This window comes from Alternaria viburni, assembly GCF_023758015.1.
Source record: "Alternaria viburni strain BMP 2772 chromosome Unknown scaffold_24, whole genome shotgun sequence".
Lineage (NCBI taxonomy): Eukaryota > Fungi > Ascomycota > Dothideomycetes > Pleosporales > Pleosporaceae > Alternaria > Alternaria viburni.
The window spans coordinates 1-17,187 of NW_026055793.1; the positions used below are offsets into that span (position 1 = coordinate 1).

General features: G+C 41.9%; 5 protein-coding genes across 5 annotated transcripts; 3 read left to right on the forward strand and 2 right to left on the reverse strand.

Annotated features, from left to right (window-relative positions):
* Nucleotides 1–6,066: 6,066 nt before the first annotated feature.
* J4E79_009232 (uncharacterized protein) lies at nt 6,067–7,272 on the reverse strand (the record flags this gene model as incomplete). Its single annotated transcript, XM_049358082.1, has 1 exon — nt 6,067–7,272. One exon carries the CDS (start codon nt 7,270–7,272, stop codon nt 6,067–6,069), a length of 1,206 nt encoding a protein of 401 aa, XP_049207298.1.
* A 1,358-nt stretch (nt 7,273–8,630) lies between these two features.
* LYS5 (holo-[acyl-carrier-protein] synthase) lies at nt 8,631–9,895 on the reverse strand (the record flags this gene model as incomplete). Its single annotated transcript, XM_049358083.1, has 3 exons — nt 8,631–9,335; nt 9,383–9,785; nt 9,837–9,895. The coding sequence occupies 3 exons, from the start codon at nt 9,893–9,895 to the stop codon at nt 8,631–8,633; spliced, it is 1,167 nt and encodes a 388-aa protein (XP_049207299.1).
* Nucleotides 9,896–10,454: 559 nt separating this feature from the next.
* J4E79_009234 (uncharacterized protein) lies at nt 10,455–12,994 on the forward strand (the record flags this gene model as incomplete). Its single annotated transcript, XM_049358084.1, has 2 exons — nt 10,455–11,677; nt 11,728–12,994. The coding sequence occupies 2 exons, from the start codon at nt 10,455–10,457 to the stop codon at nt 12,992–12,994; spliced, it is 2,490 nt and encodes an 829-aa protein (XP_049207300.1).
* Nucleotides 12,995–14,174: 1,180 nt separating this feature from the next.
* J4E79_009235 (uncharacterized protein) lies at nt 14,175–15,720 on the forward strand (the record flags this gene model as incomplete). The annotated part of the gene is made up of 2 exons (XM_049358085.1): nt 14,175–14,682; nt 14,735–15,720. The coding sequence occupies 2 exons, from the start codon at nt 14,175–14,177 to the stop codon at nt 15,718–15,720; spliced, it is 1,494 nt and encodes a 497-aa protein (XP_049207301.1).
* A 642-nt stretch (nt 15,721–16,362) lies between these two features.
* Nucleotides 16,363–17,137, forward strand: J4E79_009236 (uncharacterized protein; the record flags this gene model as incomplete). Its single annotated transcript, XM_049358086.1, has 3 exons — nt 16,363–16,417; nt 16,470–16,796; nt 16,854–17,137. The coding sequence occupies 3 exons, from the start codon at nt 16,363–16,365 to the stop codon at nt 17,135–17,137; spliced, it is 666 nt and encodes a 221-aa protein (XP_049207302.1).
* Nucleotides 17,138–17,187: the final 50 nt, after the last annotated feature.

A 17,187-nucleotide genomic window follows, 5' to 3' on the forward strand; every position in this document is an offset into this window, starting at 1 on the left:
ATTATATTATATTATATTATATTATATTATATTATATTATATTATATTATATTATATTATATTATATTATATTATATTATATTATATTATATTATATTATATTATATTATATTATATTATATTATATATATATACTAATATACTAAATATAGCTTTATATTTAGCTACTCTTATAAAAATACTATTACTAGTAATATTATAATACTATTACTATTACTACTTACTACTTTACTATATAAATAGTTATACTAATATAAGACTTAACTAATATATTATACTATACGCCTTAGTACTTAGATACTTAAGTATTATACTAGGCTATTTCTATTTCTTAAAGTCTTTATTTACTTCTTATAACTTACTTTTATCTTTCTACTTACTATACTCTAGCTCTTACTCTTTAGATTAAGAATACTTATATTATACTTTACTAAATTACTTAATCTTTAAAGCTTTATATTTATAAAAGAATTATATATCTTTATATATTATTAGTACTTACCTCTATACTCTATATATATATATATATCTTATACTTTAATATCTTTAATAAACTTCTTAAATAACCTTATAAGCTCTATCTTTAATAGTAAGCTTATTTTTATAGTATTTACTACTTTTATACTTTTACTTTTAATAAAAGTTACTATATTTAGATTTATAAAATCTACTACTTATAAGAGCTTTAACTTTTCTATACTAAATTAGCGCCTATATATATATATAGTAGTATATACTCTACTTACCTAGCTTCTTAAAATACTTTCTAGAAAATATCTATATTATTCTATTCTACTTTAGATCTTAGATAGAATATATTTAGATAGAAGATATTTATATAATAAATATTTAGAAATATATTCTTCTATACTAAATAAAGTTTTTTTTAAAGTATACCTTTTACTACTATACTCTTATAACTATACTCTTAATTAGCTTTTTTTTAGCTTTTTAGCTACTATAGTTTAATATATAACTTAAATTAATCTAAATCTCTACTATATTCTAGCTATCTAACTTATAATTACTACTTTTTTATACTTTCTATTTTGTTTAGAGCTACTATAATTACGCTTACTATCTCTTCTTACTACTTATAATACTAGATATAAAGGTATCTAATTAGTAGCTATAAAGTAAAGAATTATAATACTATAACTATTAGTTATACTACTAAAACTAAGGTTTATACTACTTAAACTAAGAATACTTATACTAATTACGCTACTAATTCTATAAATACTATTTTTTAAATTAAAAAAAAAATAGCTAAAATAAAAGTAGTACTTACTACTAAAACTAATTTTAAAAATAATATTTTAAGTAATACTATAATAAATTAAAAGCTTTAAGTAGATAAGTTTAGAGCTTTTTAATCTAGACTCTCTAGTCTAAGTTAAAATAATCTACTTATATACGCTAACTATATATAGTTTTAGAGCTCTTAAGTCTACTAAAACTATATAGTGCTTTATACGCCTATAACTTTAAGTAGCTACTTAGCTAGTATCTTTACAATATATCTATATACCTACTTATACTTATACTTATATACTTATCTATATATATACTTATATACTTACCTTATATACTACTTTATATACTATATAAATTTTAATTACTTATATATATACTATATATCTTATATTATATTATATATATATACTAATATACTAAATATAGCTCTATATTTAGCTACTTTAATAAGAATAGTATTACTAGTAATTTTATTATATAATTACTATTACTATCTACTACTTTACTATATATATTTAAATACTTATACTAATATAATACTTAGCTAATATATTATACTATATAGTTTATAAATATTACTTAAGTAAGAAGAAAATACTTCTCTAGATTATTTTATACCTTTAGCGCTTTTATAAATTCTACTTTAGTATTACTTATTTATTACTTATTAAATTAAATTATTAATATTTTTATTAGATTATTCTACTTCTTTATAAATATATTCTTAGTATCTTTTAGTTTTTTTTTTCTTTTTTAGTCTATACTTTATAGCTATAATTAAGTAGGTGTATAAGAGTAATAAAGTGTATAGACTACTTCTAAATAAGTAAATTTATAAGAAAATAGACTCTTTATCTACTTATAGTAATAAATACTTAGTAATAGTCTTAGACTAAGAGACTTAGATAGAAGCTATAAATAAAAAAATTCTTAAATTATTAGAAAGTACCTCTATAATAAGTATAATAAAACTCTATAAGCTTTTTTAGATATAAAGAAATAATAAAGACTATAAAGTTTAGTTATAGTAGTAAAAGAAGGCCTTATATATAAAGTTCTACTCTAATTCTTTTTTTCTTTCTCTCTTATACTATATTACCTAGAATACTAAGTAAGTACTATTAGTTTATTATTACTACTCTTACTAACTTAAAAGCTATAAAATATTCTTTATATTTAACTACTACGCTATCTTTTTTATAGCTTTTACTATAATAAAGCTTATAAATTTTATAATAAATATACTTAAATAACTAAGTATTAATACTCTAAAGCTATAAACTAATAAGACTATTAAGATTCTACGTAGTATATATATAAGTATATCTAATATTTAAGTAGCTTCTTTTAAAGCTACTAAATATAGCTTTAAGATCTAAAATATTAATAGTAAAGCTATAGTAGTAGTAATAGAACTAGAAGGCTATATACTTATAATAAAGAGATAGTAAGATATTTTAGAAACTATATAGATTAGTAGACTTAACGCTAAGATAGTAGTATACTATTTTAGGTAGTAGATAGAAGAAATAAGAAAGCTAATAGTTAAGATTAGTTAGCTTATTATTATAAATAAGAACAAAGTAGTATTTATAAAGTTTTTATTTAGTAATAAAAATATTATTTAGATAGTCTTAGTATAGCGCTATTTTAATAGATACTAAGAATAATAGCTATAGCAGCGTATAGCGTATAGAAGAATTAACCTAGAATAGATATAATTACTAAAATTTAATAAAATTAGAATACGTAGTTAATTAACAAACTCTAATACTAAAGTACTAACTAAAACGTAACTACTTTATAGCTATATACATTTCTATATCTACTTACTATATATCTAGTTACTTTTTTATATACTTAAAGAACTATCTAAATAAACTAAGCTATTATTATAGCTTTAGCTTTAATATACTAGTATCTTTTTTTAATTCTAGTAACTTTAGCTACCTTTTTATATATAACTATCTTTAAGCTAAGAAAATTTAAGTTTATCTTATTTATAATCTATATTAGATAGCTTTCTAGATCTATATATAAATATATATATATAATTAGCTACTCTATATATATATATACTTTAGAATACTTACTAGTTATTACTAGTTATAAAATAGAAGAAGATATTATCTTATTTAAGCTTTTTAAACTTATTTAATACCTTTAAATATTCTTAGAGAATATTTTATAAAGACTAGTTTCTTAGATTAAGATTCTTATAAATATACTATTAGCTTTTTTACTACTACTCTCTTATACCTAATATCTTATATATAGCTACTTTTTTAGTCTTTTTCTATTTTTTAAAGCTTTTTAGCTACTATAATTCTAAGTATAATTTAAATTAATTAAGAATACTTACTATATTCTATTTACTTAACTTATACTTACTATAATTATACTATCTATTCTATCTATAGCTACTATAATTCTATATACTATTTCTTTTTACTTAGAAGCTTAGCTATATTAGTAGCTATATTATACTATTTTCTAGTATATTTATTATCTATTCTATCTATTATTACGTATCTATTAGTATAGTCTAATACTAAACTATATATATACTACCTTATATAGCTAGTAAAGTACTACGTACTTTTAGCTAAGAGAAATATTACTTACTATAAGCTTAATAGATTTAAGCTTATTTTTAGTTACTAGCTCTAAACTATCTAGCTTCTTATTTAATATACTAAGCTATTAAAACTATAGTTATATAATAATATTAATAGTATAAAAAAGAGTTATCTAGATAAGATAGTCTTTATATATAATATATAAAGCTATAAGGCGTCTTTTATTAGTTATAATTACTTTTATTTACTTTTTACTATTTTAATAAAAGCTTTTTTTTTAGCTAGATTCTTATAGCTATATACTATAAGTTTTTTATTTTAAAGTTTTTAATTAAACTATAATATTAAATATACTACTTATATAGCTAGTAATATTTACTAAAGTAGTATACTTTATTATAATAAGTATTATTATTATAATAAAAACTAAAGTTTTAATAGTACGTATAAAAGAGAAATTTAAAATAGAAAGTTCTTTATATTTACTAGATATATTAGTAGATTCTTAAAAGTTTTAAAGTATTTAAAAGTTTTAAAAAAGATATAAAATAAAAAGAAGTATTCTCTATATATAAAGTATTATATAATCTCTTATAAGCTTCTATATTTTAGACTATATTTTAATAATATAGTTATTTTTAGATTTATAATACTATACTTTAATATTATTTAAAACCTAATGTTTATATATATAGTACTATAGTTATTTATCTAGTTTTATAGCTAATAAAGAAGCTCTTATTTAAGATTATACTACACTTTATAGATTACTTTATATTTTACTTTTTATACTACTTTTTTAGCTAAGATTTCTACTACTAAAACTTTCTTAAAGATATTTTAATATCTCTATAGCCTAATAGCTTTATAGCTTACTTATTACTTCTTTTAAGTTTACCTTTAAGTTTACTTAAAAAGCTTCTACTACTACTATATTTTATTAGTATACTATTATTATTATTATTATTAAAGTACTATATTTATAGTAAATATTATAAAATAAGTTTTTTTAATTTTTATAGTTCTATATAGTAAGTATAAGCTATTAAAAGAAAATATTTTTAATTAAATTACTATAGAAAGTTACTAACTATGTATTATTTCTCTATTATATATTTATACTCTACTATAATAAGTATAATTAAATACTTATTAAAGCTTTAAGTTTATATACTATACTTTAAATTCTTAAGTTTAAACTCTACCTAAGTATACTTATTATAGTAAATTTAATAAAATTACTTTTAGTAGAGTAAATTAATACTTTTACTACTTTAAAAAGTATATTAAAGTTAAAAAGTAGTTATTATTATATAAATATAAATATATAGTTACTTAGCTTTTAAATATATAGCTAAAAATATTATTTTAACTTTCTTTAGTAGTATAATAATTATTATATACTTAATTATCTTTACCTATTTATTATCTCTCTAGCGCTAATATTTATACTATAAGTAAGTAATTATATTTTAATTAATAGTAATATAGTTTATATTAATATTAAAATTTTATTTGTAGTTTTAAAATATACTAGCTTAAAGTCTTTTAATACTTTCTAATATCTATTTAATACTTCTTTACTTTTAAAAAAAGTCTAAATTAGATCTAAAGTATAAAGATTTAAATATTTAGAAAATATTATTATTATTTTAATTAAAGTTAGATTAAAGCTTCTAAATTAAATTAATATAGTAAATAGTATTATTTACTAATTATAATTAGTATTTCTAAGATTTCTAAGTAAATTACGTAAGAAGCCTATTTATATACTATACTATACTACCTTCTTAATTATATATTAATTATGCCTAAATCTCTACACTATATACTATTGTGTAAATAGGCTCTTAAGCTACGCCTATATATATATATATATAATTTTAAGTATTATATACGCGCCTTAATTTATAATTTAAAAAGGTGTCTACTATTACGTTATAATGCTAATATGCAAGCGTATTGCAGTAACCTTGTTATACATAAGAACAGACTATTACATGCGTACAAAGGTATAGCCCTCTAGAATAGATATGCAGGGATTTAATACTATAAACAGATGCAGTCTCGCAGCGATAGTGTAGCTCTACAAGTAAAGCGGATAGATGAAATGGTTGTAAGAGTCTATAATGCTTTCACTAAGCGATCTGGATCTGGTGGCTACAGGCCACGACCACGTCTATTATACAGAAACGTAATGAAATCTATCATACAAGTCGGTATGTACCTGTCATGATTCGGCGCGGTCATCCCCTTCGTTTCCGCTGATGTAACCCTGGTCCACCATATGTCTCATGATATCGTACGTCGCGACACCAAAGTTGCTGGTCCTGCTCAAGATAGTGCTCGGGTTGATGTACTTGTAGTATTCATGCATGGCGAATCCATGGAGCATGTATGTCGAAGAAAAGTCCATCTCCCACTGCGCACGTCTCCGTCTGTTTGCAATGGCATTGTCGTACAGCTCCATCGGGTCGGTGGAGTTGATGAGCTGGGGAACAGGTGAAGGATTGCCTTCGTTGGGCTTGAAGAGAGGGTCAGTGCTCTCTTTAAACCAGTGTGTGGGGGCAAAAGCGGTGCGGTCAAGTATCAGGACTTCGTTCGGGATTGGAACGAGACGCTCGGCGATTCTGGTCATGCTCTGGAGGTTTGCTTCCCATCTACCGTCGAAGCCGGCATGTTGCTCGCGCACGACAATTCGCGCCATTGTGCTGTTTGGCTTGGTCAAGAAAACACCGTTGTTGATGGTTCCGTTGATGCCACCGCCTTCGCGTGCGCCGCCATAATGTCGGCCGCCGACAAAAGCAAAGCCAGCGTTGAGCAGGGGCGTGAGAGGTCGCAGAGGTACAACATCCCAATCCATATAGATCCCGCCAATTTTCGCAATGGCCTCCCAGCGGATAAAGTCTGACTTGTGCTGGATAGCAGAGATTTCCTGGTCTTGGTTCTGGCCGGCAAAGTTGGGCACATCTACTCGGTTCCAGGTGGTGATGTTTGCGAAGGTGTTGATGACTGCCTTGGTCCACCGGTCACCGTGTTCGCTGGCATTCCTAATCTCGGAGTCGTTGAAGTCGGTATGCATGTAGATCTGCGTCGGCTCAATGTACATGACTGCGGCGCACATGGTCAGGAAGCTTGAGAACGGAAACCTCAGGGTCGATGTTGCGTCCTTTTTTATTTGCACATAATGTACAATGCTGGGTATGGGGTCATGCATGGACGCCTCGCTAGACTTGAGTATCCCATACTGCCTCGCCTTCTCCAGGGGATGAGTAGATATTGAGAGGATAGCGAGAGCGACGATGATGCAGGATGCCGTTATGAGTGCGAGACGGGTGCGGGAGCGCGTCGCGGAGACCTGGCCGACAGGCATGTATCGATGCATGGACTCTGGCGGTTTTAGGAAGCCGAAGGAGGAGCGAAGCTGATTCCACATGGTAATAACGCGAGCGCGTATCTTGCTACTGAGGTTGTATGATTGAGATACTTGGAAGGCCAGGTTGGTGTGGGAAACGTGGAATGATGAGATGACAGGTCGATGTTTGAAGATGAGGTAAGACGGTGTTATAAGTCGTTCCTTTGGTGGCTTGATTAGGGCCGAGTCAATCTGACATGCCTCAACGCCTAGACGGGTGTTTAGGTTTAATTTTTTTTTAAGTTCCAAAAGGTGTTGGTGTAGTCAGATTGATGTTTCAAAATAGGAAATAAGCAGCCGCCCTCTGATTATTGGTCGCAAAAGTCGCAAAAAAGAGACGAGTGTTTGGAAAGCCATGGGGCTGTGCATCCGGCGATGGCAGTTCAGGTTCATGCCGTGGTGGTCGGCTCTTCTAGCATGACCGCGAGGGCAGGCACCTTACACTTACAGTTGTCATCGTGATCTATTCAATGTATATGCAAGCGACTCTCATGAAAGTGTATTGGTGGTTCGGTATCGCTTGGAACGGGATAAGAGGTTCGTCACGTCTGACGTCGGGGAAAATACACACATTCTGGGCAGCGGTGAGAGCGCTTCTGACACGGTTGGCCGCGCGAACATTACACCCGGTCTGCGGCGCATTGCAAGCACTCACACGGATTTTGAAGAGGCGATTTGCCATTATCGCGCTCTTTGCGCGCCGCGATTTGTCGATAGGGTGTGTCTCGGCGTGAGAAGCACGTTGTTGAAGAGGGCCGTCCCGGTCTTACTCGCGTGTTGATCCTCATATGACGCGTCAGGCTATCTTACTTGCCAAGGCTCCAATCAAACAGAGCCATCGTGGGTATTCGACGAAGGCATGCTTTCACAAAGACGATATGAACTATCAAGCATGGTACAAGGCTTCTCAGATAACTCGAGTAGTGTGATGAATATGCCAACAGGTGCATGATGCACGGATCGCATTGACGCCGCAAAGGCGGGAAATTAGTGCACCCAGCTACGATCACGAACTCAATCAGACAACCTCTACGGTGATTCTTACTACAGAAGACGACGTGTTCTTATACGCATCGATTCTTTGCGGTGAGCCGATTTCACTGATGGCTCGGGTTTCATCGTCTCTGCTGACAGGGGAGGCTCGTAGGAAGGTCTGTATACCATATGACCGATCCATTGAGTAGAAACAGCCTCGTCGTAGTCCTTGTGACAGATTTGACAAGATATCGAGGAATGTAAGTTCCATTAGCACAGTGGTCATCAATGGAGTGACAGGACCAGTTGGAATGCTATTGGCGGTGCCATGCATATGGTGATTCATTTCTATTCTTCATTTCGTAACTTCATATCAGCACTGAGGATGCTACAAGCGAGAAGTCCTATACTTCCTTCTTGGGGACACCGCCTGGTAGCGTCTGGACCTTCTCCTGGAACAGCTTCTCTGCGCCTTGCCATACTGGTGTAGATGCTCGGTCCTTGAGGGCCATGAGGCTGGGCAGTAGAGCGTTGCTGAAGGCCTCTGAGGACTCGCGGGGTAGCGCAGACGGAAGGTGGTCGATGGAGATGACGGACAACCTCGGGCCGTCACCCTCAACAGAGACCTCGACTGTGGGCTTGTCGAAGGTGGTGTTGATATCGTAGATGGGAATGGGGTTGTGTGGGTTGGTGGTGTCGCATGAGACATCGCAGACGACGCTGAGCCTGCGGGTGGGTGACTTGAGGCTCTCCTTGTTCACAAAGGGCGGGATGGGCTTGGAGAGGTAGATGCAGTTGACGAAGATGTCAGACTCGACGATCTCGGGGTAGGGGCCGTCGCGCTCCTTGGTCTCAGCCAGATCCCACTTCTTGATCTCTGGGCAACCAATCTTCTCTAGCAGGTCGACAGCGCCGGAGCCGCATCGTCCGAGGGCACCCAGTACCAGACTGGTGGGCTTGTGACCAGCAACCTTCTCACCAGCGGCAACATCTTCCTTGAGCTGGGCAATCAGCTCGCTCTCGTTGTTGTAGTATCCCCGTCCTTCGGTGAAGGTTTCTAGGCCGGGAAGGGGCTCGCCTTTGGGGTGGGTGAGTTGCCATGCCCAGGTCTAGCAGATGTCAGTATGGTGGTAGTGCAGTAGTCGAGTGGACTAACCTTGATGGCCAGGGCAGCGCCGACGAAGCCCGCGTGGTAGCCAAAGGCCGCAACGCGCCTGCCTGATTCATCCTGCAGGAACTCGAGGTCGTACAGTGTGCCTCCACCGCGGGGAAACCTAGCAAGAACGTTCTCCCAGCCGCCCTGCTGCTTGTAGCAATGCGCAAAGTGTACGAAGGTGTGCTCGAGCGGGAACTTGTCTTCGGGTAGCTCCTTAAGTCCGATGATGATGCGGTTGTCCTTGGGCGCGTTCTTGTATGCGCCTTCCTCGATGAGGGTCGCGCCTGCCTGCTCGAACTCCTCGTCCTTGAAGATGCGGGCGTAGTTGGGGTCCTTGGGCGACCGCTCGACGACGACGGGGTAGCCAGCATCGAGCAGCTTCTTGGTGGTGGTGGGAGTGAGGCTGGGTACATTCTTAGTCAAGTATATACATAAATTGGTCTAGTGTACTCACCATGAACGGTGCTCAAGCGGTTTGGCCTCCGCGCGGGCGTGTAGTGTAGGGAACGACATGGTGTGTGGTAGATGACTGGACGTCTTTGGATGTTCAAAAAGAGTGCTCAATTCAATGCCTCTTTGTAGCTACTTTGGTTTATGAGTGAATCGGATCTCGGAGTGTGGGGAATAGTCGGCGCGGACTGAAGCCCACGATGACTCCATGGCCTTTTTCGCCGGGACTCCAAATTCGAGCTCCGAGAACGGCGCTACTGCAGGGCTGCACCGTTGGCCCATAGAGACGTGCGATGACATAGCCACAGCCGCGACGTGAGGCTTGAGACATATCTGACCAGTAGTGGGGCGGCGGTCTGGATGACATTGCAGCGTCTCGCACGTGCATTGCTCGACGGCCGGCGGCGCTGGACTGAGCAAGCTAGGAGGATCCTCTGCCGGCGTTGAAAATACGCTGCACCACGACGTCCATGCTTTTCTCTCGTCTGTTCTGCCTCGGGAGCGCTATGGTTGCTGCTGCGAAAAGCTGCTCGCACTCGCGTCGCCGTCCATAGTACGGCTATTACCTCGCCTCCGATTCGCTGGTGCTTGCACCTCGATATCACTATCACTATCGCGCAGCATGGCTTCGCATTCGCGCGACTCTTCCAATGCCAGTGCCCGGCACGCACACGCGCCTTCGACGCCCAGCCAGCTCCGCCAGGCTCATGCGCCCTCGGACAGGTCCAGCTCGCCCGAGGAAACCATGCGTCCCCGCCGCTATCACGACGACGACGAGCCCCAGCCGTCGAGCAGCGCCGCGCCCCACGACCTCGAGTTCTCTACCGACGGCATCCACCCGACGACGGATGCGACGTCAGTACACTCAACCCATGAGGAAGTCGCTCCCCCCGGCGGCATCATCGAGATCGACCTCGAGCCCACGGTGCGCACGCGCCTGCTGAACCAGCAGGACTGGGGCACCTTCAACCGGGCCGAGGGAAGGCCGGCGGCACATCGCAACTATGGCAGCTTCGCGGGTAGCATCCACTCGGAGCAGAGCTTCGGTGGCACCTTCCCTGGCATCCGCGAGACGGCAGAGGGCGATGCGCCCGACGAGGCACACGCTCTCTTAGGCGACGCCTTTGCAGACGGCGTGCTGAACAAGGGGAACGGGCAGAAGATGAGCACGACGCGCTGGCTTGCTGAGCGCCACGGCATCAAGGACAAGCGCATGATGTACCTCAAGTACTACATTCCCGTTCTCAACTGGACGCAGCAGTACAAGTGGCGCTACTTCAAGGGCGACCTCATCGCAGCCATCACCATGGCCTCGTTCTACATCCCCATGGCTCTCTCCTATGCCTCCAACCTCGCCCACCTGCCGCCCGTCCACGGTCTCTACAGCTTCGCCCTGAATCCTTTGATATACGCCGTACTCGGCACCTGTCCGCAGATGATCGTTGGTCCCGAGGCGCCTGGCTCGCTGCTCATTGGCGAGATCGTGCGTGAGAACATCAAGAAGGGTACTACTGGCGACAACGACGGTAGGCGTAATGCCGAGATTGCTGGCATCGTGACCTGCATGGCTGGTGCTTTTATTCTCATTGCAGGCTTCTTCCGGCTTGGTTTCCTGGACAATGTCTTGAGCCGGCCCTTTTTGCGAGGCTTCATCAGCGCCATCGGTGTAGTCATCTTTGTAGACCAGCTCATTCCCCAGATGGGGCTCGCACGACTGGCTGCTGATCAAGTGTCTCACGGCAGTTGCTTGGACAAAGTCGTCTTTCTCTTTCGCAATGTCGGACGCGCCCATGGACTCACATGTGCCATGTCCTTCACTGCCTTTTTCATCATCATGTTCTTTCGGTATGTTGCGAGACACCATCTTCATGCTGGACTCACTAACAAACCTGCAGAGAGTTCAAGAAGCGACTGCAACCACGATACCCCAACGTCGCCTACATCCCTGACCGATTTGTCGTTGTCGTGCTATCTGCTGTGCTTACCTGGAGGTATCGTCTTGACCAACAAGGCCTCGCTGTCCTGGGAGAGGTCAACTCCAGCGCCAAACTCTTCACCGTACACTTCCCTTTCGAGACCTCGCATCTCAAGTATGTATCTGACGCCATCAACACGGCATTGATTATTGCTATGTTGGGCTTTTTCGAGTCTTCTGTTGCTGCCAAGTCGCTGGGCAGCGGTGACCACACCAAGGACGGCGTCCAGATGCCATTAAGCGCGAACCGCGAGCTCATCGCTCTGGGTACTGCAAACATAACCGGTGGACTGTTCATGGCGCTTCCAGCTTTCGGTGGCTACGGTCGCTCCAAGGTCAATGCATCCACTGGTGGTTTGACGCCAATGAGTTCAGTCTTGTTGTCCATCATCACTATTCTGTGTACCATCTTCATGCTGCCGTATTTCTACTACCTCCCCAAAGGCGTTCTCTGCGCCATGGTCTCAGTCGTAGCATACTCACTCGTTGAGGAGGCACCACACGATGTCAAGTTCTTCCTCAAGATCCGTGGCTGGTCAGAGTTGATCCTCATGGGTCTCATCTTCTTCATCACCATCGTGTGGGATCTGAAACGTGGTATTGGTGTCGGTATCGGTCTCTCTATTCTGCGTCTGATTCGTCATTCGGTTCGCCCACGCATTCAGATTCTAGGCCGCGTGCCTGGAACTACCAACCAATTTTCAAACGCGGAACATCACCCCGGAGATGTCGAATTCATTGAAGGGTGCCTGATCGTCAAGATCCCCGAGCCTCTGACGTTTGCCAACACCGGCAACCTGAAGACCCGTCTGCGTCGCCTCGAGGACCATGGTACGGAGAACGCGCACCCTGCCCTACCGCGCGTTCGCCGTGCAGAACACAACAAGAACGTCATCTTTGATGTTCACGGTGTCACATCGCTCGATGGTGCTGGCGCCCAGGTCCTGGCTGAGATTGTAGAGTCTTACAGGAAGCGGGATGTCAGAGTCTTTTTCTGCAGGGTGCCGCAAGAGTCCAGTCCCGTTTACCAGCTATTCGACAAGAGCGGTATTATCGAGATGTGTGGGGGTCCAAGACACTTTGTCCAGAGTGTCGAGGAGGCGCTTCGCATGACCGAATTGGAGCGACTCACGGAAGAATGGGCAAGCTCTGCGGAGAGCTCCCGGGCTGTCTCAAGCAGAGCTTGAGTCACTGCAACGACGCATGTAACCTTTTGGTCTATTCGCAACGAACAAGAGTTCGCGAGCATTGCATTTCGGAATTGGCGTGTATGAGCGTTTTATTGCGATTAGACTTCTTGTATCTTCCTTTTAGCTTTGGGCAACGAACTGCAGTCTCGGTATCAATATGAAAAGCATGGTCATTTTCCAATTTCCCGTGTCAGAACCTCTGACTGATTGGAGGTCTGCCAGGCGTCCAGCAACTTTGCCGAGCGACGACCCGGTCGCGAACATCGGAGCTAGATCTGCCTCCAGGGCGTCGGCTGCGTATGGTATCCTGCAACCGGTGTCTAGCTCAACGCCTATTTTCTGGTTTCCTTTTCCAATCACATTTGAAATGATGCAATCGTTATATGCGCTCTTATGCAGGGCTGCTTCAATCTCGCAGTCATAATGAATGCTGCCGTGACAAAGATTCGAGAATGCCGTGTTCAGAGAACCCCAGATGCGGGGATAAGCCGGTGGACGCGCTACCCTTGGGACAGCACCGCGTCTTCACTCCACTTTGGAACATCCTCACGACCCAACACCGGTACGCATTATGAGCTAGAACCAGCTCGCGAGACCAACTTCCACAAACAGCATCGACTATCAGTGTCGTATCGACTGCGAGCCCACAGCTTTGACTTATCTCCAACAGTCCGCGGATATCTGAGTGCAGCGCGTTCAGACCGTTGGCGCCCCAAGCCTTTGACGTCGACCAAGCTTTTCGGCGTCTTTCAACAAAGCTTCGCTGTGCCGTCTTTTCCAAGCCAAGCGACGCTTATCACCTCTTGACCACTCTTAGCACGCAGTAGCCCCTGTCGTGTGCTCCATTCCATGTCGCCTGCTAGCCAACTCTGGTCTATCGTGCCGCTGTCCGCGGGGGTGCCATTGGATGGAAGGTCAACATGCGGGGTTGCGGGGACGTCATGAGGATGTCGAAGATGCATTCTCGGGTCGCACTGGTTATCTGTTGTCTCGTTTCCGGAAGGTTCAACGATGATCGCGTGCATGTCTAGTGGGATTAAAGAAAGCGTCGCGCCCGCGGTGCCTTATAAGCTCTTGTAAGCTCAGCAAGTCTGTCGATCTCGTTCGGAGAAAGAAGACAGCACTTCCCCTCACGCCTCGCGCCTTGAAGTTGCCCGCGGGTTGTCCTCAATTCACAATGTCGGACGAGAAATACGACACTACCGAGCAGCGCGAGTTCGCGCCACCGGCTGCAAAGATGTCGGCTGGTCGCTACATGGCAACGCGCATCCCCACTCTCAAGCCTGCCCACGACAAGGTCGCCAACCCCATCGCGCTCCTGCGTATGCTGAATCTCCAGCAATGGCTCTTCTTCCTAGTCGCTTTCGTTGCTTGGACCTGGGACGCGTTCGACTTCTTCACCGTTTCCCTCACCGTGGAAGATCTTGCCGAAACCTTTGGTAAAACCAAGGCGGATATCACATGGGGTATTACATTGGTCCTCATGCTGCGAAGTGTGGGTAGTATCATCTTTGGTTTGGCGGCTGATCGGTATGGAAGGAAGTGGCCTTTTATCATCAACAATCTACTCTTCATCGTGTTGGAGCTGGGCACAGGGTTCTGCTCAACCTACAACGAGTTTTTGGGAGTGAGGGCTTTGTTCGGTATCGCCATGGGTGGACTGTATGGAAATGCTGCTGCCACTGGTAAGTCTTCCTTCCCATCCCCGCGTCATTTAGATAGCTGACACTGTCACAGCCCTTGAAGACTGCCCCGAGCAGGCCCGTGGTATCATCTCCGGTATGCTACAACAGGGCTATGCATTCGGGTACCTCCTAGCCACCGTATTTGCACGCGCGTTCGTCAACACCGTCGGTCACGAATGGCGACCGCTGTTCTGGTTTGGTGCAGGCCCACCAGTTCTGTTCATCATCTTCCGTCTCTGCCTCCCAGAAACGAACGCTTACCTCGAGCGCAAGCGAATACGCGAAGAACAACCCAACGCAGCCAAGGTCTTTGCTCAGGAAGGCAAGGTTGCGCTGAAGCGCCATTGGCTTTTGCTGGTGTATCTTGTCTTGCTCATGGCAGGCTTTAACTTCATGTCGCACGGAAGCCAGGACCTGTACCCGACCATGTTGAGTAACCAGTACAACTTCTCCTCCAACCAGGTCACAGTCACACAAGTCGTCGCCAACCTTGGCGCCATGACCGGTGGTACCGTAGTCGGTTATTGCTCATCCATTTTCGGTCGCCGTATCAGCATCGTCGTCATGTGCGTTATCGGCGGCGCTCTACTCTATCCCTATACGTTCGTCTCCACGAACGCCGTCATCGCCGCAGCCTTCTTCCAACAATTCTGCGTCCAAGGTGCTTGGGGCGTCATCCCTATCCACCTCATGGAACTTTCGCCAGGATCGTTCCGCACCTTTGTCGTCGGTACATCTTATCAACTCGGAAACCTTGCTTCTTCTGCCTCATCGACTATCGAAGCGACTATTGGCGAGAGATTTCCACTTCCACCGAAAGGCAAGACAACCCGTTACAAGTACGGGCTAGTGATCTGCATCTTCATGGGATGCGTGTATGCGTACGTCATCCTACTCACGGCTTTGGGACCAGAGTATCGAGGTAGAAGCTTCGATGTGGCTGCCGACGAGGATATGAATGTTGTGACTGGTGCAGATGATGGCAAGTACGGGGCGAGACACGATAGTGAGGACGCGGAGCCGAGAGAGCGTGTGTAGAACTCGCGTTCCGAGAGACGCTTACCATGTGGCTATTTCTAGTCTTTCCCATAGAGCAAGAACAGTACATGATGCTTCTAGACTTTATCTCCCGCATGCAAACGCTGAATTCTCACCGTGGCGTTAGCGATGTTCGACATCCGGAGGTTGGCAATCGCCCTGTCTTTGAGGCTGTGTCTACCCGATGTGGAGAGACAGGCCAAATATCTGGACTCGTGTGATCGCATCTCGTAAATTGTATATTGCCTGATCCATGGCGTTGACGTAGGCAATTTAGACATTTCAAGCAAGCTCGGTGCTGCCATTGGCCACAATTAAAATCGGCAGCGGCATCCGTCGCTAGCGTTGTACGACTGGTAGCCGCCTCACACACCAAATAGATTGTCTTCATCACTCGTAATCTATGCAACACTCACATCGTCTTGTACACCTTCGCTTACAACCAATTCGCGCTCAAGGTTCGGGTCTTTCGCGATGGGTACGGCTCTTTCGACCTTATTGCCGGTGGGTGTCTCGTAACGAACGAGCCAGCCCGGAGCCAGAGACAGAGTATATATGTCGCTCGGGAGATGCTGATATGCCGGTACCAACTGCATATTCATTGCATCTCGTCTCCGGGTTCAGCCAAAGATCCTCGCCAAGATGAAGTCCTCTGTTGTTTTGCTAGCAGTTACTGCGTCTGTCGCCAGCGCTCACTGTACGTCCCGATGCACTGCACGTCGTCCGAAGAAACTAGCTGACCTCTCAAGACACTCTCCCAAGCATCAATGGTGCCGCAGCCTGGACCAGTGTTCGTCAAGCCAAGAACTGGCAGGACAATGGATTCGTCGGCAACGTGCAAAGCAACGACATCCGTTGCAACCAACTCAAGGCAGGAACAGCGACCACCACTGTTGCTGCTGGCTCGAACGTAAAGGTCAGCGTCAACCCGAACGCTTATCACCCGGGTCCCTTCCAGTCGTACCTTGCCAAGGTACCAGAGGGTGCAGACATCAACACTTGGGACCCTACCGGCGCCGTCTGGTTCCGAATCTACGCCGAACAGCCCAAGTTCGGTTCCCAGTTGACCTGGCTGAGTATGTATTCCCTAACGCTTTCGCTCTGCTGGCATATATTAACACTGTTTCGCGCAGGCGCTGCCACCTACGACATCAAGATCCCTCAGTGCATTGCACCTGGAAAATACCTGATGCGCAACGAGCACATCGCCATCCACACTGCTCAGAGCGTAGGCGGAGCCCAGTTCTATCTGTCTTGCGCACAGCTTGAGGTTACCGGTGGCGGCAGCAAGGCGCCCTCGAACCTCGTCGCGTTCCCTGGCGCGTACAAGGCTACCGACCCGGGTATCCAGATCAACATCAACTACCCCATTCCTACAAGCTACACCAACCCCGGCCCACCTACTTTCACTTGCTAAACGCGAAGAGATTGCGCTAGGGGCATATATGCTTGCGTGGAGCAAAGCTT